General features: G+C 37.6%; 1 protein-coding gene across 1 annotated transcript; it reads right to left on the reverse strand.

Moving 5' to 3' along the window:
* Positions 1-225: 225 nt before the first annotated feature.
* LOC139710926 (battenin-like) lies at positions 226-21808 on the reverse strand. The gene is made up of 13 exons (XM_071622854.1): positions 21773-21808; positions 20658-20737; positions 19738-19805; positions 18394-18468; positions 17364-17416; positions 14831-14865; positions 11197-11303; positions 4781-4835; positions 3141-3409; positions 2420-2529; positions 1774-1893; positions 916-1026; positions 226-399 (listed from the first exon to the last, which is right to left on the reverse strand). Exons 1-13 carry the CDS (start codon positions 21806-21808, stop codon positions 226-228), a joined length of 1293 nt encoding a protein of 430 aa, XP_071478955.1.
* Between the last annotated feature and the right edge of the window lie 1588 nt (positions 21809-23396).

The following is a 23396-nucleotide window of genomic DNA, read 5'->3' on the forward strand; positions in this document are numbered from 1 at the left end:
CAAAATTTTGCACAGATGTCCTTTGGTGGATTTGATAAATATGTTTGCAATGAATATAGTTGTGATTTATACATGATGTAAGTGTTTATGACTGGTGAATCCTTCAAATAGAAAACGCAAAGTTCTTGAACCGTGGTACCCTCTAAACTCATGTATAAAAGTAGTGACAGATGGTAGTTTTCAGTTTGGAAAGTGTGAGATAGGTTGGCTTGGAGAGAGTGACTCTCACTCACCGACAGTAATGAAAACAGCTGTCATGTTGGCTAGAAGCTCTCTCTGCTCTTTGGGATACCTGGCATCATTGTGGACCATGTAGAACGTGTTTACGTACACAGCGCCCGAAATCAGGCCAACGAATACCATGTAGGATGGCAAGATGTACACAGGGAGGAACTTGTACTGAAGGTGATAAAATCATAGAAACAAGGGATATGAATTAGGAGAGATTTTTAACATTTTAACGCTTTGAGGAAAGAAAAAAATAACAAAAATAACAGGTTCAATTCTCTTTAAAATAACCTGTTGAGGATGGACCGATTTTGCTATACAACATATTTCCCACAGACACCTGCCAAGTATTCTCGGGACTCTTCCTCAACAAGTTAAAATTTGGGGTGTTTGGCTCAAAAGTGCTATGGTCCATTAGTAAAAAGAAACAAAAACAACAAACTCAGAATTGTATCAGTATGGAGGAATGGATGAAAGCCACATGGGGGGCATGTGCATTCAGCATGAGCTGACACCTTGTCTTGCCTTGGGTTAATGGTCAACATGCTGACCTGTACAAAAACATACCGGTATTCAGGACATCACATGACCACAGAATGCCTGCTTCCCAGCAAAGAATTTTTTTTTTTTTTTTCATAAGAAAAATAAGAAGGTAAACCCCCTATGGCAGTAACACAAGATACTCACCACAGAATCACACAGCCAGACAACAGCATTCATCACTTGGACAACCATCAGGACTTCGATCCGTCGGATCTTGACCAGCTGGACGGAAGACAATGAGGCAAACTGGGCGGCCTGTGAGTTCAAAGGTCACACACTAAAAATATTACTAGGCATTCAATCTTGGAGGAAACCCAACATATCTCACCATTGAGACCATAAACGCATTGACCTTCACACCTTACAATCATTCTGCCTATTTCAATCTAGATATTCGACTGTTGAGACCAAACTACACATTTCACAAAATCACAAAAATTGTAAAATTGAATGTTTGATTTCAGACAACAAACCCTACTTCATGGTCAGACGTCAGAGTATTTAGCGGCAACTGGAGTGAAAACAAACCCACAATCAGCACATTTTTCAGACAAAATTATCTACTTTAGCCACAAGAAATATCCCTAACAAACTACGTATTAAAAGAAATACACGTAGTAGATCCCAGATTCTGAACACCGACGCAGAGCATTCACATCAATTCACACTCCAAGTCCAGCACATTTACCGTACAGGAGAGCTGTTTGTTTTCACTCCAGCTAAACTGGGAGTGAGGTCTTTTCAATTCAATCTTTATATTCCACTCATGGCATGAAACACCCTCATCAGCCAAAGGCTGGTTTTCAGAGGGGTCCACACAAATGCCTAACCATGATCATTCTTGATGTATTGTTATCAGTAAGAAGGAAACCACCTGTTTAAGAACTGCTTATAAACCAGTTGGGTACATGTATCCCGCACAACAACTTAGATATGTTGCTGTCACACTGTGACGTGAGAGAGTTTTACAGGACATTTTCTTCCAGGGCCAAACATCATCACCTGGAAACAGAGTTGGAGCGAGGCGTAGAGCTCCGGACAGAACTGGTCATACTTCGTTTTATCCTCTGCCTTGGCAGCCGACACTCTGCAGACGTACGATGCGAAGGTGGTCAAACAGAGCTGCAAGAAGGAGATGCCAAGAGCATACAACTGTAGTATACCAGGCTTTTTGCTGAGATACCCTATAAGTGCAATCTTCAGAGAAAAAACACTTAAAATCCAAAAACATGGCAAATCATTAAGCCAGAGTATTGTGGAAAAAAAAAATCCCTACCACTGTAGTCTTCAAAGAACAAGATATTGATATCAAAATCATTGTATATCATTCAAGAAGTGTAATGTAAACAAAATGAATTGCCTTTACAATCACAATCTTCAGAGAATACGCTCCTAAGATTTTTTTTTAATTCATAGCTTATTATTTAACAAGTATATTGTAGAGAAAAAAATGCATATACAATTAATAGTAATCTTTAATCTTTACTTTCTGTCTTATTTTTTCTGACAAATGGTTTTAAGCTCCTGTAGATATCCTTGAATCTGATTGGCTAAGAGCAAATTTGTGGCTTGATGAAATGCCCCTTTGTTTGTCATCACCATGACAATGGAGGATCCAATGATGACATCATCAACAGCTCCTTCTTACCGTCACTCCAAGCTTCCATATAAGGATGAAGCACTGCCATCTCTCCCTCAACATCGTCGACCTGGTCACCGTGGTAACGGTCTCCCTGGAATGTGAGTTCAGTAGTGGCTCTGCAGATGGACAAGACAAGTACATTGTGATATGAATGAGAAAAATGAATGGGAAGGTCTGCACGAACGGCAATGGGTACAACTCAGAAATAATCATACATAAAATATAAAAATCAATTAATGAATTGAAGAACACATGCATACTTATTGTACATACAAAACATACATCTTGAGTACATTCATATAATACACACATACAAATATGTACAGACATGTGTTTGCTTTATTACGTACATGTGTAAAAACACAATTTATGCATGAATATGTAAAACATTCAATCGCAAGCATGAATCAACTTGAAGACTTCCTATCAAACCAGGCAAAGTATACATCATTTGAATGCACATAATCTATACCTATAACACGGCTCCACACTAACTTTTATTTTTGGTGGCCCGATCAGGTCACCAAATTCTTCATTTCTGAAATTTTGGTGGCCTGACGTGTAATTTTGGTGGCCCTGGGCCACCGGGCCACCGTTAGTGTCGAGCCCTGCCTATAATGTCAATAAAGGATCAATTTTCATATAATTTTTTTTTTTTTTTTGCTAATGGCAGTGAGGTACTATGAAGTGCAAAATGTTACTTCTTGAAGAAGGTGGCAAAAATCACCTGTCTCATTTGTGGTTCTGTAGCAGTGGCCGTTCTGGACTCTACCGGCACTCAGGGTATGTACTGCCCCCTCATTCTGGTTTTCTTGCCTGCTACGACCACTATCACTATCACTACCATCATCATCATTGATATCGTAGCGGTTGTTGCCATTGTCATCGTGGGTCTCCTCCTCATCCTCCTCGTCCTCATCGGGCGGGATCTGAATCACAAGGAAGTAGGTGATGATGTAGAGGAAGACGAAAGGACAGCAGGCCAGGAAGCTGTACCTGAAAGACCGGAGGTGTGCAGGGAACAAGATGAAATTGATTTATCCTTGATGACTTGTTCCTTCTCATCTTCTTCTTCTGTCGTATGATGCAATACAATGGGGTTATCAGTGGTGAATCCAGGGAGGGCCGCACCGGGTGCACGTCCCCTCCCTTTATTTTTTTGTTGAAACAAAAGAAATAAAAAGAAAACAATGGGGGAGGGGTGCGTGCGCCCCTCTTTAATTTTATAAATGCACCCCATCTTTACAGAATTCCCGGATTCCCCCTGGTTATAGAGTTATAGGTTGATATCTAAAGCTGCGAATCCATTTCAGAGCAGCATCACTTGCTTGAGCAAGTTCTTCAAGCTCTCCTGGGAACTTCTGCAGGTGGCAGTCTTCCACAATGTGTTCTTTTTCATGAAGACACATCTTCCCTTAACCCATTGAGGATGGACTGATTTTGCTATGACATGCAGTTCCCACAGACACGTGCCTGAGTATTTTTGGGACTCGTCTTCAACGGGTTAACTTTAGGGAGAACCTAACTTCATGTTCCAATTGACTTTATATTCAATTTGACTTTTGTAAACCTGTTGAAGACTAGTCCCGAGTATACTCAAGCAGGTGTCTTTGGGAAATGTGTGTTATGGCAAAATTAGCTCATCCTCACTGGGTGAACAAGGGGAAAAATTTAGTGGAACAAATGAAGAGTTTGTTTGCAAAAGCCGATAAGTCCATTCTTGAAGATTTTGAAGTACGGTCTCTGTCATAAAGTACAAAACAATACCTTTTAAATGATATATTGGTCACTACATAAAAAGGTATATTTTTGAAGTTATGGTCAAAAGAAGCAAACATTTTCTTATTATTCTCTTTATTTTTCTTGACCTTTAATCGCAAATATCTCCATTTGACAAATATTTACTTATCGGTTTTTGCAAACAAAGTCTTCAAATAGAGCAGTGGAAGTTATATAGTGACTCAGCTAAACCTAAACAGGGTAATACTCTTTCCTATAATATCTTGTTTATTACACTCGAAGACATGTTACATATTGACAAACACACTCACACACAAACACAACCTAAACACATTGATTTGTTGGGTATGTATGCAAACATATTTCACTCTTCAGCACAGGATGGTTTCTGCATCCAACAAGCGTAACAGCTCGGCAGAATAAGGCAATTTATTGTGAATTGCCACTGGCATTCAATGCATTGTGTAGACAAGAACCCCCGAGTGCATTTTACTTTTGCGAATCTTGCCTCAGATCCTCGTGAAATTTGCGAAAGGTCCTTGCATGCAAAACTTCTGATTTTACAGTAGCCTGCATATTAAGAAGACACAGACAAACAGACAGACAGACAGACACAGAAATTCTCACCAATCCATCAGCTGCAGCTTATCCTCTTCATTCAGAGTCTGAGGGATGAAGCAACCTAGAAGATAAAAGGAAACAACAATAAAAACACGATGCCGCTGTACAGTAAAATGTAGTGTTCATCATAATCTTATTTGCTAAACAAGAGACCCGGGGGTCACGCGCTCACCTGAGTATCGCAAGTTCACCTTCCATGCATTCTTGCAGACTCTTACCTGAGAACATTGGAAACTTATGGTGGGGGTAGCTTTGAGAATGGGGGCATGGTGTCCATTTACATATTCCATCACATTGGTAACTAGAAATGTCGCTTTGGCGACTGGTATGCCTCCGCCATAATGCATGATTTTCCCAATAGGTCTAGATAGTACATGTGGACAATGTGTGATTACATTTTCACAAAATTGGCAAAATATTGAAATGACAAGTTTGTCACAAATGTGTAGAATGTTCACCTTCCTTGACCTAGGTTTAATTGGATGAATAGGAGAGCATGTATCTAGGGATTTAAGGACTTTAACTTGACTTTGACCCATTCATACATTTAGGCATTGAGTAATTTTCAAGGTACAGGTATGGAGAAAAAGTGCAATTTCTGAATTGAATAGTGTAACATATTTTTGTGTTGTGAAAGAATTGTGCCTAAATGCTTTAATCATACAAGCACACTATCCCGAGCAAAACACGATGTACAATCTGCCTGGGTTGCTTGCCAAAATATATGGCTGAAGAGGCACTCCTTTTGTTTTAACTCGCACAGCAAATTCATGACAATCATGCCACTCACACAGTCATGTACTCAAATCACCATCACCAATACCCAAGTCATCTCAGAAGAGACTTAATAAAGTAGGTCACAAGACAAGTACATACCGTTCGCTGTTGACTTTATTCAGGCAAGGATCAGCACAAAGGCAAACTTGTCCACTGGAGATTAGTTTCTTCTACCAGGACCAAAACCAGACTCTCTCCTCTCTCCATCTACTTGGACTTTTATACTGACCGTCCAAACTTTTATCCCCTCTCTCTCTTTCTTTCTGTCACTCTCTCCCTCCCTCTCTCTCACTACCTAGCTAGTTACATAATCTTGGGCGTACACAGCCCTACAGTGTACACCAGGGAGGTGGTCCCTGCCTACCCCCAACATCATTGCCATGCACAAGGAGGATACCCCTCTCTCGTACACACACACACTTATTCACACAAACACTACTACCTCGTAGCTTGTGCTCAGGGAGCATACTTGTACAACAAAGTAGGTCTGTTCTCTGGGAGTTCCATTTCTCTGGAAGGGGTAACACTAGGCATGGTCCTTGCTTTAGGTCAATTTTGTTACAATAGTAAATTGTTACCATTTTCATCTGGCCCTTGACCCTAAAATTCATAAGATAATCACTTTCAGGTAGAACATGCATAATATGTACGAAGTTTCAAGATAACTTGAGCCACTTCCGAGATATGGAGGAAAAAGTTAGTTCAGCACTTTCACTTGATCTTTGACCTTTTGACCTTTGATGAAAAAAGAAGAAAAAAGAAAAACTTTCCAGAGAATTTCTATTAGGTTACACATGCATACACCACGTGTAAAAAAAAAATAACCCTGCTGGCATTGCATAAATATGAGGGAAATAGTAAAATTTTGAAGTGTTGCACTTGAACTTTGACCCCTGACCTTTGACCCCATGAACCCTACATTCTCTAGATAATCACTTCCAGTCAGTACATGTATATACTATGTTCCATGAAGATACCTTGAACAATTTTCTAAGGTACGGAGAAAAAAAAAGAAGTTTTAATATTTTTACTTGACCTTTTGACCTTTGACCTTTGACCTCATGACCCAAACTTTCACCAGAGAATCTTAATTGGGTAATACATGTGTACAATAAGTTTCAAGAAAATATCTTCAGGCATTCAATAGATATGGTGGAAATAGTGAAATTTTATGTATTTGACCCTGACCTTTTGACCTTTGACCTCATGACCCAAACTTTCACCAGAGAATCTCAATTGGATAATACATGTATACACTAAGTTTCAAGAAAATATCTTCAGGCAGTCAATAGACATGGTGGAAATAGTGAAATTTTATGTATTTGACCTTGACCTTTTGACCTTTGACCTTGAGCATGTGCATCCAAAAGTTGATAGGCACAATACATGCCAAGTTTCATTAAGATATCTCAACAGGTTTTGATAGTTACCTTGTCCACAAAATTCATTACGGACGGACGGAAGGACGGACGGACGGACAACCCGAAAACATAATGCCTCCGGCACCACTTCGTGGCGGAGGCATAAAAATACCTACCAGGTACACTGTACTTTATAGAATGTTGGATTATGCAGCTTGGGGAAAAAAGACTTAAAGCCCTATAGATCACTTTTGATTAGCACTAGAGAAAAATATTATTTAATATTCATTAATTTAGGTTTGGACCCACTGGGGCCCCTAAGGAAAGCATGGTGCCCATTCAAACACTTTGAGATCTTATCCCTATGGGGATGCTTATACTTGACAAGTTTGGTGAAAATCCATTATGTTGTTTTTGGCAAGAAGATGAAAATTTAGGCCCGCATTTGGACTCCCCCCCCCCCCCATCCCATCCCGCTTCCTAGGGTCCCAAGGGGTGGGGGGGGGGGGGAGGGCACCCCTGATTCTCCCACGAACAAACTTGAAACAACAGTCATCAATATACTGACTAGCTCAATCACTTCCAGTTCTAGAGAAAATCTGTAAACATTCCTTATAGGAGGGGGGGGGTGGGACCCCTGGGGCCCTCCAGGTGGGGCATGGTGCCCATTTGATGGAATTGAGATTCTATCCCCCTAGGGATGCTACCCACCAAGTTTGGTGAAAATTAGTGACAGGGTTTTCAAGAAAAAGATGAAAATTTACAATTTTGATCCAAATTTAGGCCCCCTGGGGCCCCCCAGTTGGGGCATGGTGCCCATTTGATAGGAATGAGATTCTTTCCCACTAGGTATGCTACCTGCCAACTTTGGTGAAAATTCATAATGGCATATTCAAGAAAAAGATGAAAATGTACAATTTGGGCCCCATTAGGACCCCTCCCCACCCCCCTCCCCTGGGTCCCAAGGGGGGCACCCCTGATTCCACCATGAACAAACTTGAAACTACAGTCATCAATGTACTAATTCATAGTATTAACTTGGCTCTATCACTTTTGGTTCTAGAGAAGAAGATTTTTTAAGATTCCCTAATTTTGGGGGGTTTGGGCCCCTCTGGGGGCCTCCAGGTGGGGCATGGTGCCCACTTGAACAAATTGAGATCCTATCCCCCGAGGCCAAATTTGGTGAAAATCGGTCATGGGGTTCTCAAGAAGAAGATGAAAATGTAAAAGTTTACGCACGACGGACACCGGACGAAGAGCGATCGCAATAGCTCACTTGAGCCTTCGGCTCAGGTGAGCTAAAAACGAACATCCACGTTGGCATTTAAATAGCAACGTTGCACATAAAACGGGTTTTGAATCGTTTTGGTGCATACATTCTTGGGGTGTGTCTTTACCTGTCTTGCCGCTATAAAGGACTCAAACTTAGATAATACATATAGTTACAACAAATATCACTTTCGCAAAAACAAATGACACTCTTTGAATTTCATTTATATATCATTCACATACATAACACCACAAACTGTAGTTGTCTTCTTATCCAGCAATGGCTGCACCAAAACTTTAGATATTCTTAACTCAGAGGTAAAGAGTCAGCACAATTAAGCTGTGTTTATAATGTTCTCACCATACTGTAAAACGAGGAATGTTTGCGTGCATTTTAACTTTGTGAATTTTGCGAGCGCAAAGAATCGTGAAATTAAAATGCACATGAAAATTCTTGTCTACACTGTATGCATTGAACGCCTGTGTATATTCGCGAAAATTTCATGCCACAAAAAAAGGCTGTCGGCTCCAATTCGCGAGAATTTCATGCCGTGAATACATCATGTTTTACAGCAACTTCCCCTAGGAATGAACAAAAGTAATGGCTAAAGTACAGAAATACTGGTGCGATGGATAGGACTGAATCATAAAATATTTCCTTTGTGTAGAGAGGGTTAAAAAAGGATGAAGGATGAAGGTCAGAGGTCAAGGTCAATGAACACCATCAAATATGAGGAAACAGTCATGTACTTATGGCAGAGTCTTGTGACCAAATGTACAAGCCAAGGCATACCTGGAGACTGCATGTTGCTGTCAATTTGCTTTGGTTTCACTTTTGTTCATTTCTTTTATGTGCAAGACAGCTCTGCACTACCTTTAATGACCACAATATCTTTAACACTATTTCAATGTATGAAAGAAGATAATAGGCACTTGAGACACATCGATTGGTCCCCGCTATTGATCAAAAAGCAATAAAAAGTATCATTACAGGGTAAAATCATACAGATGCACCTGTAATAGAAGGATACAATGACCTCACTATGAAGTTTGTAATGGCACCACATTGTAAGCACTACACTGCAGAAATTATTTCTCTTTGAAATGATATATTGTGCATTCATAACCAATCAGCAGCTTCATTACAGAAAAATTATATTCACTTTGACATATGTGTAGTGGTACTGTATAGTTATACACCGAATATTTCACAAGGTTCTTATTTTCGCGGATTTCGCGAGTCAGGTTCTACAATGTATTCGCGAAATTAGAGACATGCGAAGATATTGACTCTGATCAAGCTATGAATGTGACGTATGCGTATACATTTCTCCATTCGGTACAAGACTCCAGGATCGCAATTTGACCACTCGCGAAATCGTCTGGAATTTTTGATTCGCGAAAATTTAGACTCGTTAAATATATGGCGTAAACAGTATTTGGAAGGACAGAGGGAAATTTGAGACCTGAGATCAATAAACTCAACAGAAAGAATCATCTATGACTGAATTCAAAGTGATCACCATACATTGAAATAGGAACCAATTGTGTTGGTTTTGTGGCGCAGGGTCACATATGACCTCTGACCTCATCAATGACTCCAAAGTCCAGTCTTCCACTGGACGATATCAGAAACCCAAATATTTGCCTTCCTTTTCTTGATGAGACTTTATATTCATGCCGTAAAATTTTTATGATGTCAATGGCAGTTTTGAGGTATTAAAAGCAAGTTCCCTACACACAATAGCATGCATTGAAAGTTGTGCAAACATGACAATATGAGTAGTACTGGACAACGGTCTCTGAATGAGAAAATCACGTTATCACAGGTTTTTGATGGTTACCAGATTCGATCACGAGGGTGATGTGTTTGAAATAAATTGGAAAATAATGGTATAGCTGTTGTTTTTCTTTTATTTCACTTGGAATGCATGCTTTAAACACCTTTACTCATACTTCCCAGTGAAACCTTCATTTGACTTCGTGTCAGATCGTACATGTTAGGCCTACCAGTATCTTATTTGAGACTTTTCACAAGATAATTGATTCATTCAAACCATCGCCTTGTCTAGCTGTATAAGATCGTAGTTGCATGAGGATACCTTTAAATTTTTTTCTTCTTTGTTTGTTTACTTTTTGTGCTACAGTTTTACTTTGGTGCACATGATTATAAATGGAATGAATTATGTAAGAATGAATGCAAGACTCCCAGAATTTCCAAGGGTACTACATAGTTCTTAAATCTCAAATCCACACCCATGTCCTGAGTCATCCTCCTTCAGATAAACATTAAAGACTGCCGAAGACATTCACAGTCGTACAGATTACTGGAGTAGTTGGCAAAATGCTGGATATATTGCATATTTTTTGGCGATTTCTTTCTGTGAATTTTCTAGAGTCAACTGATATTCCAAAATGTCACTATGGCAAGCAAGCATTTGCTCACTCAGTATCAACCCGTTGAGGACGGTGTGATTTTGCTACAACACGCATTTCCCATAGACCCCTGCCTGAGTATACTCGGGACTCGTCCTCAACGGGTTTAAGTGATGCCTGGAAGTTCAGGATGTATGGGTATGGTCGGTGTCTGTGGCAAGCCAAAAGGAACTGTATCCGGTGGCTTTGCCATCAGTTAACATTATCAAAAAATAGAAAATAAAAATTCTGCCCCCCCCCCCAAAAAAAAAAAAATGTCCCCTGTTCTACAAAACAGATGATGCACATGTCTTTTTTGCGTCAGTAGGACTAGTGTGCATACAGTAAAGTAACCACGGTCCAGGTGTATGTAGTCTATTAAAACCCATCAGGTGAAATTCCATGGTGAATTCCATGGTTATATACCTTATGCAAACAATTCCTCTTGCATACTATCAGACTTGAGCATCATTTGTCTACTGAAACTATAGCAAGTTCCACTGTGGAGTGGTCGTACATAATCCTTAGGAAAAGGTAGCAGTCACATGAGCTGGCTTTTTTTTTCCTCCCATAAATCTCTATGTTCGAGAGCCGACTCACTTGACAGGATCACTGATATGGCCCCCAGGAGACCAGCACACCCTGCACCACTGGACCAGGCATTGACCAGCCGACTGTCGAAGCGAGAAAGGTATCCAAGGGCCAAACTGTGTGGGGAATACAAGAGAGTTCAAAATCATGTTCAGTATTTATAAGCCAGTTCACAGTTAGCTTGTGGGCACATTGGTACAAATGACCTTTGTCAATTGATACTTCGGCAGGCATTCATTTCATAGTTTTAGTGTTGAATGCTTGTAAATAAAGTCTTTCTACCAACACTGCTAAATAAGCCAGTTCACAGTTCCACTCTGAGCATGTGCAGATAAAGGTCATTGCAGACCTTCTCTTGAAATGGATTTGCAACTGAGGTATTCAAAACCTAGATAGGGCTTCATGACAACTGTGTTATAAATGAACCAGGTGCAGATTGGTATTTACTGGTGAATGTGCATTCTTTCCAGCAACATTAACAAAAGCCATTCATGCAGCACTGACATGTAAATTACCACTTCCCGCATGGTTGTTTTCAACTGCTCTTCTTGAAGACTATTCCATGATTTGCAAAGTCTGTGGTTGGAGAGGTCATTGCAGACAAGTGCTTACTGTGAACTGGCTTACACCAGGCTTGCTGTCAGGTGGATGTGCTACAACAAAACGTAGTTAGCACCATTTACAAGGGTTACATGGATAATCATTACATCAGGGACGCTTATCTCAGTGAAATCAAAGACAAACACGCCTGATTGTACAAATGACCTTTTTCTGCTCATGCGCAAAGTGAAACTGTAAACTGGCTTATTGATGCTCCCATACCATGGCACAAGCTCAATCTCCATGATTTATTTTCATCCAAATCATAAGTCTTTTAACCCTTTGTGCACTTTTCGAGTGCTAATTGACACAGAAAATTCCATACCATTGTGCACATTGTCCAGCGTCTGTGGAACAGAGAGAGTTCAAGGACCACCCTGGCCTCATGTTAGGAAGATTTACATTTTTCTGATGTTGCTTTAACATTATTGTACATACATGAATTACCTATAGCATGGCTGTGGTTTCTGTTGAAAGAAAATCCTGAGACAATTGATAGCATTTATATATTTTTTTTTTCACATGTACATATTTGTCTCTGTGCAATTTTCCTTTGTTTATGGATCTTTATGATGTGTAAATGTTTAATGCTTGTAAATACTGCTTCCGAATCAGCGACTTCATTGTATCAATATAGTAACGCTTAGGCTACATATCTTTACACAGACATATGGTAGGTACATGTATGTTATGGCTATCATTCCACATGCATGCGCAGTGGTTACAAATTGTAGGTGCAATGATGGGGCCAGTGATCGTAGCTTTAAAACATTAATTGTACTTTATAGTGTCAACCCGGCAAAATATTACTGGTATGTTGTCATTTTTTTTTTTCAGTTGGTAAGAATATTTTAGAATAAATATAGTTGTGAATATGTTTATGAGTGGCATATTAAACAGTCATTTATCGAAAAATCAACCCTTGCACAGCCTTGAAACATAAACATCTTTTCATACAAATGTGTATGTCAAATTAAAGTTTTGTGTGAGCAGAGTACCTCAGCTAACTTTTCCACCTAATAATTCTACTATTGTCCTCTCAGATGTGTACCGGTAGCTGATTTACCTGTGCCTTTTGAAATGTCCAATATAACACAGTACATAACTTTTCAATAAGCTTGTACCGGTAATAAAAATGCTACACATGTATTTGGTGTGAATGAATGGGATTTAATTTTCGTTAGCATTGAACTGACTTGACTGTAGATGTATGTAATGTCAAGGAAATAATTGCAAAATTTCCGGATTCAAAGAGGTCATCGAATGAATGTTATCTGTCTGCTCAAATACAAGCATGAAGTTAAACTGCAGCTCTTTGACGGGTAAAACCACAAATGATTCAGTGCGTAATTGTTTACACAAGCAAAGGTTGCTGAAGTGATACAATGTACTTCTGATGTTTGACTAGCAGCTTCTGTTCTTCTGCATCTATCCCCATCCAGACCCTCAAGAGATCAACTTCCTGTTTATTAGGGGATACTTCCAGATGATTTTTAGCCTTTACTTTGCAGTTGAACATATGTGACCATGCATCACAAAACCAACAAAAAGTCACACCCCTTGATTTTAAGTGAGAGCTCAAAAAAGGTGAATAAATTTCTTTGAATATTAACTTTGTTATAGATAAGGTCATTTCTTTCATTCTTGTTAATACAGTAGACATAGCTACATTATTCATTATTTTATCATCAATCTACAAACTGTCATTACTACACACTGATTTGTACAAAAAAGAACTATAATACGCCAGGTACATCAAGTGACACTGATAAGCTTGTGAATATTAGCTGGCAGTTTCTATTTCACAAGGAACTTTAATCACAAAGCAACATGTGCATCAGGTGCACCATGTGATATTCACATTCAACAAATGCCACGTGAAAGATAAATGTAGTCTGCGAAGCTCAAAGACCGATAAGGAAAATCAAATAAATAATGTCAATGCTTATCTCTGCATTAGACTGAGCAATTACGCAGTGCTTTTGACTTATCAAGATCAGTGCTCGCCGTGCAGCCATAAGATCAAACAATTGTTGCATGGAACTACTACAGTTACCTAGCGATAAAGTCAACCAGATTCCTGTTCATATTTGTACTGCTATTGATAATTATGACATAATGCATATTATTAGGCCTGATCAAAGCTTTTAATATACGTGATTCATGGCAATCTGACTTACAAGTTACAACTTCATAGCATTTGCTCTGGATTTATTTTCAAAGTTTCTGAAAATAAAGTACATACCCGGTACACCCAATTGGAATTATTGTAGGTTTTATCTCTGATGACAAGCTTTTATGATGTAGACTACTGTAAAACGAGGGATGTTTGCGTGCATTTTACTATCGCAAATTTTGCGAGAGTCAAGATTTGCAAAATTAAAATGCACACGAAAGTTCTCACCTACATTATATGCATTGAATGCCAATGGCAATTCTCGAAAATTTCATGCCGGGAAAAAGGTCGTTGGCTCCAATTCGCGAAAATTTCATGTCACAAATATATTGTGTTTTACAGTATCTTGTATTATAGTTCAATCCATGTTGATGTACAATGTAGACTATTTCATATTTAAAGGATTGGATACTCTGTGTCCAATTTGTAATGTTTGCCAAAGCAAGGGGGATAGAGCGTCACCATATATCTAAAACACTAATGGAAAATGCACTGAAATTAATCTAACACATTACAAATTCATGAATTCTTTGGTGTAATTAACTAAATTTAATCACAGAAAATGAAAATTTTATGAACTCTTCCTGAGATTGATTGAATTTCGTTTATTTGATACAACACATTAAAACTTCATGAAATCTTTGCTGAAAATTAAACTTCGCACATTAGCTTTTAAAATTCATCACACTACAGCTCTGTCTATCTCATGTAAAAATAAACCAACAATGACTTATTAACTGTGTATTTGAAATTCATGACTTCAATTCTTTACAGTCACATTATTTTTTATCTATTCCCTTCAGTCCTTCTATTCTTGCCATTTTCTTCCTTTTTGTTTTCCTCTCAAAAGAAGACATAGGTACTCACTTTTCTCCGAAGGCATATCCTGTTCCAACAACTACCTGTAAGTGAAAACAAAACACAAGAATAGTGAGCACTGCAACTTCACTTGTTCACTAGCCCTGGGCAAGTGAAAGTGAGCGTTGGGCAAGTCATATACAAGGGCACTCGCTAAATTCAAGGCATATTCCAATGCCTGTTCTGGAAAGTGGTGTGTAACGTTAATACAGTCAAACCTGTCTATTGCAATGACCCACAAGGGGAAAAAACAGCAACAACAGCAAAACAAAGCAGTGGCCACTATAGACAGGTGACCGTTATAGCAAGGCTGCACAGTGGCACTACTCTGATGGTCCCTAATCAGTAAAAAAAACACTGTAGGACCAGTAACTTTTCCAGGATTAGACCACTAAAAAAAGGAAAAACTTGAGACTACTGGTCCAACAGACAGGTCTGACCAGTAGAAAAAATAAAAAAAATTAAAAAAAACGGGATAGTGTGCAGCCCTAGTTACAGTGTATATACAGGATATTTAGCATGGCTTTTTTCTCTGGGGGAATTTAGTTAGCAGTCTACATGTAGCAGGTGGATGCTATAGACAGGTGGCCTCCAAGGCAGGTTTGACTGCACTTTGTAATGCCCTTAGTGCTATATACGAGTGTACATAGGGAAAACCAATCTTGGAAAAAAAATGTAGTAGACTGCCTGAGAAAACAAACAAGTGACAAAAAGACTGATTACAAGGCTATCAGCAGTATTTCATCACATGACACCAATTGAAAACTACAGATTGACTTTTTTTAGCAGTGATTCATTGTGATGTCATATCACGTGACAATGAATTAATGACATCACAAACATATGGCAGACTAAAAATAGAACTTGCACTTTCAATGCCACTGTCACGACTTGATAAGGACTTTAAAAGAGTTGGACCAATCAGATTTTGTGGGCTTTGCATTCATGGCCGAGACTGGCAGCTGAACAATGCGGATTACCAGGTACAAAATAGATTGGATTATCAAAGCAAGGGCATCATACATTCTTATTCCACATTAATTTCAAACACACAACAGAGCAAAACACACTAGCATGTACTACAACAAAAAAAAAGACTCCAATGGTATGATTTTGATTGATTTACTCTATTATTCATCTGAATAGAAGAAATGATTAAAAAAACAAACATGTATCTTATCTAACACTAAGTGAGATGGCTACTAAAAGAGTAAGCTGAGCATAGATAATTTACTCCAAAGTGACATTCACTGATTTTACCACAATCATCTCTTAACATCAGATCTGACAATATTTGGTTTTACCAAAGAGATAATCGATGATATCAGAAAGTTTGTTGCAACTTCTTTTTTAACTTGAAGGGTATTCAAAGTGACATTGTAATACTGGTATGAAATATTGTAAAAGTCAATTTTATTTTCTCAAAAAAGAGAAAAAAAAAACCTACTATTTTTGTTTAGTTTTTGCTTCAATGGGAAAGTGTCACAATTCTGAGGATGAGACTCATGGTGACCTATTGCAGTGTCATAATATTATATATGTGACCATGCATCACAAAACCAACAAAAAATCGCACCCCTTGATTTTACATGACTCCAAAAAGGTGAAACTGGTCAACCAAGTCAATCTTGAGTTTTTCATATTTTCTGAAAGAGGTATTCTTCTTCTACTTTATTCTTAAGTTTGTAGTCATAAAATGAATGGGAAAGTGTGTTTTCAGTAGGATTTCTACAACCTTTTTTGTAGAGGAGTGTGATCAGGTATGTCTTTTACAGGTTCATCTATATTCCTTGAAAATCCTGTGCACACTCTTCACTTTCAACTCTAATAACTTTTCAAAGGATGGTGCTACCACCTTGAAAGTTGGCATTAATCATGGACAGAATGTGCATAAATAGAGCCTGCTCGCTTTCAGCTTAATCTAATAATCCTTTCATTGTTGTTGCTCCAGTGGTATACATCCTGTCTTTTGTCCCATTCATAGCATAGCCAGCATGGCTTGGCAAAGATTAAGTGCTTGAAGAGACCCTGTACTTCAGAGCCTCTTTTCTCAATTCACATTTTTCCAGAGTGTGTGCTTTCCTTCCATTATTTAGACCGGTTAGAAAAGGCTATTTGAATTGAGTTATACATCATTTTTAAGCTGAGAATCTGCTCTTTCAGAATCTGCCCTTAACTAAGAATCCATGTCAGGCAACTTTTGTTGTTTTTGTGATGCAGGGACACATATAATCCCTTAAAAATGCAAAGCATTAAAGCAAAAGTCACAACGACATGCAAATTTAAGAACAACTGTCCCCACTACAATCCCTGACAAATGCTTTAAAAAGTCCCATTTGTTCAGTCAGCTCTGCGTATTAAAAGTAAATCTTGACAGGACTGAGGAAACCTCCATCGACCTGGCGATATTTCACTTCTGCAAGTAGAAAGAAATCTAAAATACACATTTAGACTACAAATGAAATAAAACTTCTTATTTTGATCCACTTTGCTGATTATTCAACAAAGCTGACCATTACAAAGATGTCGGAAATCAACTTACCACACCAAATATAGCTGTAATGAATGACGAGGCGAAAGCTATTCCAGCAATACCTGGAAACAATTTTAGGCAGGGAAAAAAAAAAGGAAAGAATCCTCCTTTAAAAGATGCAATAATTTCATACCATATTGCAGTGGCTTTAAGTAAATCTTAAGACAAATGGCAAGAGGTTTCATGCATACCATAGTTATCATATATTATAAGATACAAAAATTTTGGAATTGCAATGATTCACATGTTTTAACCCAATAGTGTATTGATTACAACCAGGAAGAGGCAATAATGTCATCAACTTAAAAACTCTGCCAATAATTGTACTCAAATACACTATTAAAAACCATGCCCTTTTGATGATGATTTAGCAACACTATGATCTCTTTCCTTCTTTCATTCATTGCTAGGCTCTCTAGAGACAGCAACGATTTGATACAAAACAAATCACTTTAATCTGCCTGATTTTGTCAAAATGGAACATTTTTTAAAAGATTTTAACAAATCAGCTCAATAAGAGACATATTCATGTCTCCTATTTAGAGCTTTACATTGATTTCAAGTTATTTTATGACCATATCTTATTCAGGAAAATACCTTCTTTCTTCAGTGTTTTTTTTTTTCTCTAAATAATGTTGTGGTCTGCCCACTCACAAAATTGCCACATTATTACCAAATTATGCACAGAAAGAGTTTACACAAAAATAAAATTTCCAATCAGAAATGTAAACATTACTATCCTTCTGTGTACAACCTTTTTCCATGATTGCAATCATGAATTTTAGAAAAAGTATCTTAAACATTTATTTCCAAGTATTGACACACACTCCACCCACGCAAGAGAGTATAGACTCATGTAATATTGAACACAGTCATCAAATCTACGCAGCTTCTCTTCGATCATGATTTGATTAAATAACAAGCATGATGAAGTTTGGTTTAGACACAGCGCTATCACCAATTCTGTGAAAAATCAAATTCATAAGTGCAGCAACCAAGAAAGCCCCTTTAAGTTAAACTTTTGGCATTTATTACCCACCTAATAGCAGGACCAGACTGTTGATACCAAATCTGATGTTGTACGAAACTCTCGTCAAGACAAATGTGTTTAGCACTGGAGGTGAAACAGAAACAGAAACCATGGTCAGGGCCTTAAAACTGCAAATAACATACATTACATAAAATACAAACAAGCATCTCTTTGCTCAGTTATACAAAAGCAGGTGATTAAGTTTATTCTGGCTGCTCTTCTCAATACTTTTGATAAATTTCATGACTGTCTCCATGCACCAAGAACACAGAGTAGATCTTCTTTGGGCTCTAGTGAGGTATTATTGCAACGGATGGAAACTGATATGGGATGTGCCATCGAGGAAGCTATATAATGTTGTAAAATAATTTTTTGGTTCTTGGCAGTTATGAACTTTAATGACTTTGCATGATGCTTTCAAAAGCTATAATTGGCCGACTTCACTGCACAAAAATATCAAAAAGAAAAGATTTAAAAGTAGAAAACTGTAAAGTTTTTATTGCCAAAGTTGGCTAAGTATACACACATCTTACTTCCTTTTACGATATCTGATGACGCACAAACACTCTATGCACTTTGCACACACAAGACTTAAGCAAAAATATAACACCAACAATGTGTGGAAAAGAGTCCTGAATAATCGGTACAATAAATAGAGTTTTAATGTTGATGCTGATTTGATTGGATGCATTGTGCCTTGATCAGTCATTGCAATTGAAGTCCCATTCTGCATTTAGCACTATGTAAATCTACATTTTAAGAAAATCATGTGATTTCGTTTTGATTTTTGGTTGAATTTGTGCAAACTATTCTGTGCAAAGGGAACTGTCATTACCTGAGGAACTGTTTTTGGAGAATTTGATTCTACAAACTCGCGATACAATGTACATTATACAGCATACTCGTGGTAATAATGCTTAATTACATCCTTTGTATACCATCTATAGATTGAAACAAGGTGTTGAATTCCATCAGCAAAACAATGAACCTACTCTTCAACATCATATATCAGAGCCATACTGTATACTACATGTAACAAAGCCATTATTACCAGACAAATGGCCATTACGACACTTAGCAAAATTATTAGATGTTTTCTTGTGCAACGAAACAGAACAACTAGTTATAGTTAGAGGGATATCATCCACACGTACATTACAAACACTTTTATTCAGCTGCTTCTATCCAATCTGACATTGTGGTACAGCTGCATCCACCTCCCTTTCCTTATTTACATTGTATACAACTTGTAGTATATAAAATGCGAGACAGCACAAGAAAATCAGTTTAGACTCTTCCTCTTGTAGACACTGACTGGTTAGCTTGGAAGTTTTCAGTTTCAGTGGTACTTACATTTCACAAGAATAGTCGTAGATCCAGCAGCACCATAGACGGTGGCAACAAACCTTCCTTTATGGAAACTGTTAATAATTTTTTTTTTTTTGGAAAAAAGATAGAGGAAGAACAGGATAAATTACTTAATCATGTGTTGTGCATCCAATCTTTATTTATGTAATTAAAGTGCACCTGATTCTATATTTGCGAAGGGAATCTAACCCCTCTCTCCCACAAAAGAACCAAGCAAACAGGAAAAAAAAAAAATCAAAAGGGGTTACAATATTAAGGGCATGGAGTAAATCTATTGCAATCTGTAGGCTTCATTATGGCCTTTTGCACTTTGGGGAAATATTATAAGTCTCAAGATATCTGGTTTTTTTTTCTCTCTCTCTCTTTTATATGATCAAAAGAAATTATGAACTAGTATAGTAAAACTTACTTTAAAAGTTGTTAAACTATTTTTGTGAGGGTTTTTCTATGAATTTCATCAACCATTATTGGGCCAAAAATGTAACAAGTAAAAATACTGGGTTACTTTATTGTACAATGTTAGGTTATGCAATCTTTGTGCACTTACAAGAGCCCCAGTGTCAATTAGCAAAAGCAACATCTTGCAAAATATGTCTGAGATCTCTTCCACCTTATTTGTGAAAGTAAAGCAAAACAAACAAACAAACAAAAAACAACCTTAGCTTTTACAGCATTGCAACTTTTCTTCCTATGCCAATATAAGAAGTATGCAAAATAAGTAACATGGTATCTGTCCATGTTACATCCCCGCCCCCCCCCCCCCCCAAAAAAAAAGAAAGCAAACAAACAATGATTCCTTAACTTGATCACAATATAACAGTATAAGTACAGTATGAAGGCTTGAACTGGCCAGCTCTTCAAATCCTCTTTAAAAACTATATACATATTTTTTAATCCTATCTTACCTTCTTGCAATTGAATTTGCTGCAGCATTGACCATTGCAGATGGCAAGACGTTTGAAAGGCCGAGAAGGAAAAATCCCACCTGTAATGAAAAAAATAAGTTCAGGACAGTAGCATCACACAGTGGAGGAAAAAACCAATTTGCTGGTTCACCAACCACACTTTTTCTGCTGAAAAGGATACCTTCAAAATATAAGCAAGGTTAATTAACAAAGCGGCAGCAAATTTTGTGCCCACAAAACCACAGTGTTTTGGCAAGGAGGCCATCCCATCACAATGTAGAAAAATACTTACAAACTGTAGATCATGTTCTATAGCCTAAATATAATGAGAACCTGACTTTCAGATGTAAGTGAAAATGTCAAGATTTATAAGAGTGCAAATATTTCTTTTTCCTATTAAAACACAAATTGTATTGTTATTTCATGGGAAAATACAGAATTGCTATTACATAAAAACTGCAATTCAACAGGCAATAGATAAGAAAATTCTGAGGTTCATCTTGACAAGATCACATCTGCCGGCAAAAAACAAACAAACAAACAAACAAATAAACAAGGCAAAACAAACAAAACAAAACAAGACAAAATGATGATGTGTGCCAAACAACGAAAGTATTGCTATGCTGATCGTACCAGCCAGAGGAATTTTACAGGGATTGCTCAGTACTGGTTGAGGTGAAGATTCAGGTTTAACATTTTTTTGGTGAGATAATGAGAAACCTCTTAAAAATGAAATGTGAAAGAGCATGTAATTTCAAGAGAGTGGAGTTCATCAAAGAAATTTCAACATTTCTCTGATGAACATTGGTCTTGAAATGACAGAGCTTTCCAAAAATGCGATCCTAATAAAATTGACAGGCCATAACTTTTATTAGGATCTCTTTATTTTACCTCATTTTTATATTATCTCAGTCATTTCAGAACCAATTTTCTTCATATAAACTTTAGATTCCCCTTAGAATTACATTGTATATGCTCTTCAACATTTCTTGGAGTGGTTTCTAAATATCTCACAAAACGTCACAAGCTGAATCCTCACCTTCACCAGTACTGTACAAGGCATTCAATAATTAATGGTCATGGTTACAGGATTACAAAACCATTTCATGGTTTACCCAATTGCGACAAAAGTAGTCCTCTTGCGATGGCATCTTGACAGCCGTAGATGTACCAGACAATTAAAATGAGGCTAAGAAGAGCTATGCCAGGTCCATACACTTTCACCTGCACTCTCTGTTATGCAAATTTTGCACAGGCCGCTGTTTGATTTTCCCAATATCTTCCATTGGCTTTTCTTCTGGTAACCTCTGTGAAAGAAAATAAATGGCAAATAGCTCACTAAATACTGAAATAGACATATTTTACATGAAAATTGTCTGCATGAACATGTTCCTACACAAAATAAAGAAAAAGAAAGAATGCATATTCCTAAACTACATTAAAAACTACAATAGTATGTACTTGTACACTATACAAATGTAGGCCTACATTTATACTTTGTTTGAATATGATCAGAGTGCAGCACACAAAATCAAATCTTCATTCTTTCATTTCATTCATCTAGACTTAAAAGACAAGTCCAGCTTCCCACATATCATGATAAGGATTGCAGCCATACAGTAATATATAGTACAATATCTTAGTGAAAGTTTGCGAAAAATCAGACCATCCATTCAAAAGTTATGGATTTTTAAAGTACCGGCACAGTCATTGGGGATGAGAAGACTACTACGGTGTATGATGTCACATGTGAATGGTAGGACAAAATAAAAAGGAAAATATAAAGAACATTTCTCAAAACTTTATTTTTTGAATACATTTCCTTGACGTGTTATTGACGTATATTAAGGGTAATTCAACCTTCCTTCTGAAACAGGCAAGTCAAGTGTTCTTTTACTACATCCGAGAAAAGTGAAAATATGTTGAATTTTCTTTATATTTTGTTATTTATAAGTATCGTTCTACACATGTAACATCACCAGCTGACATAGTACTAGTAGTCTTCTCAACCAGCAGACAGAAAGATCCGTCTGTCCAGAGGAGTCTTTTATTTGCTGACGTTATCGCTCTCCTCCGTAGACATATGTAGACATGTATAAGGAGGGCATCCGTGAAGCCAGACGCAGTCTCCGCAGAACATTTCCCCGACGACCGGATACAGACCAATCTTTCGGTCAACTCAACCAGCAGCTAGTGACACTGTTAGTGTCAGTGGAAACTTCAAAAATTTAATAACTTTTGAACGGATTGTCCGATTTTCCTTAAACTTTCACTGATGTGGTCTAACTGTTAGTGATATTGCTGCATTCAAATTCACTCAGTCTACATGTCTGTGGACTCAACTATATGAAGGAAGAATTGTTAGTTTAAACAATTCAGCTATTTGGAATCTAGTTTCCAGGTAGATATAAAAAGTCTATTTCATTTGGCATTGCACAACAATCACTGTCATGGAAAATTTGATCAAGACATTCATGCGACAAAAACAAAAGCAATTAAAGTTGATGAGAACATTAGGACAGACTTACTTTAAACAACCAGCCCATTTTTTTTTTTTTCAGAGGGTGATCCAACAAGGCTATGCCTTGTTGGATCACATAAACTCATAGACGAGGTCTACTCATATTCAATCGTTTGCTCCTTCGACTTGACACAATTTTGAATACGTGGGACGAAACCCCGCATTACCAATTACCATTCATTTTATATATTACCATTTTTTAAACAAATCAAATACTG

The sequence above is a fragment of the Diadema antillarum genome, unplaced genomic scaffold (assembly GCF_040938485.1).
Source record: "Diadema antillarum isolate AM-2024a unplaced genomic scaffold, OU_Dant_1.0 scf00000039, whole genome shotgun sequence".
NCBI classification, from domain to species: domain Eukaryota; kingdom Metazoa; phylum Echinodermata; class Echinoidea; order Diadematoida; family Diadematidae; genus Diadema; species Diadema antillarum.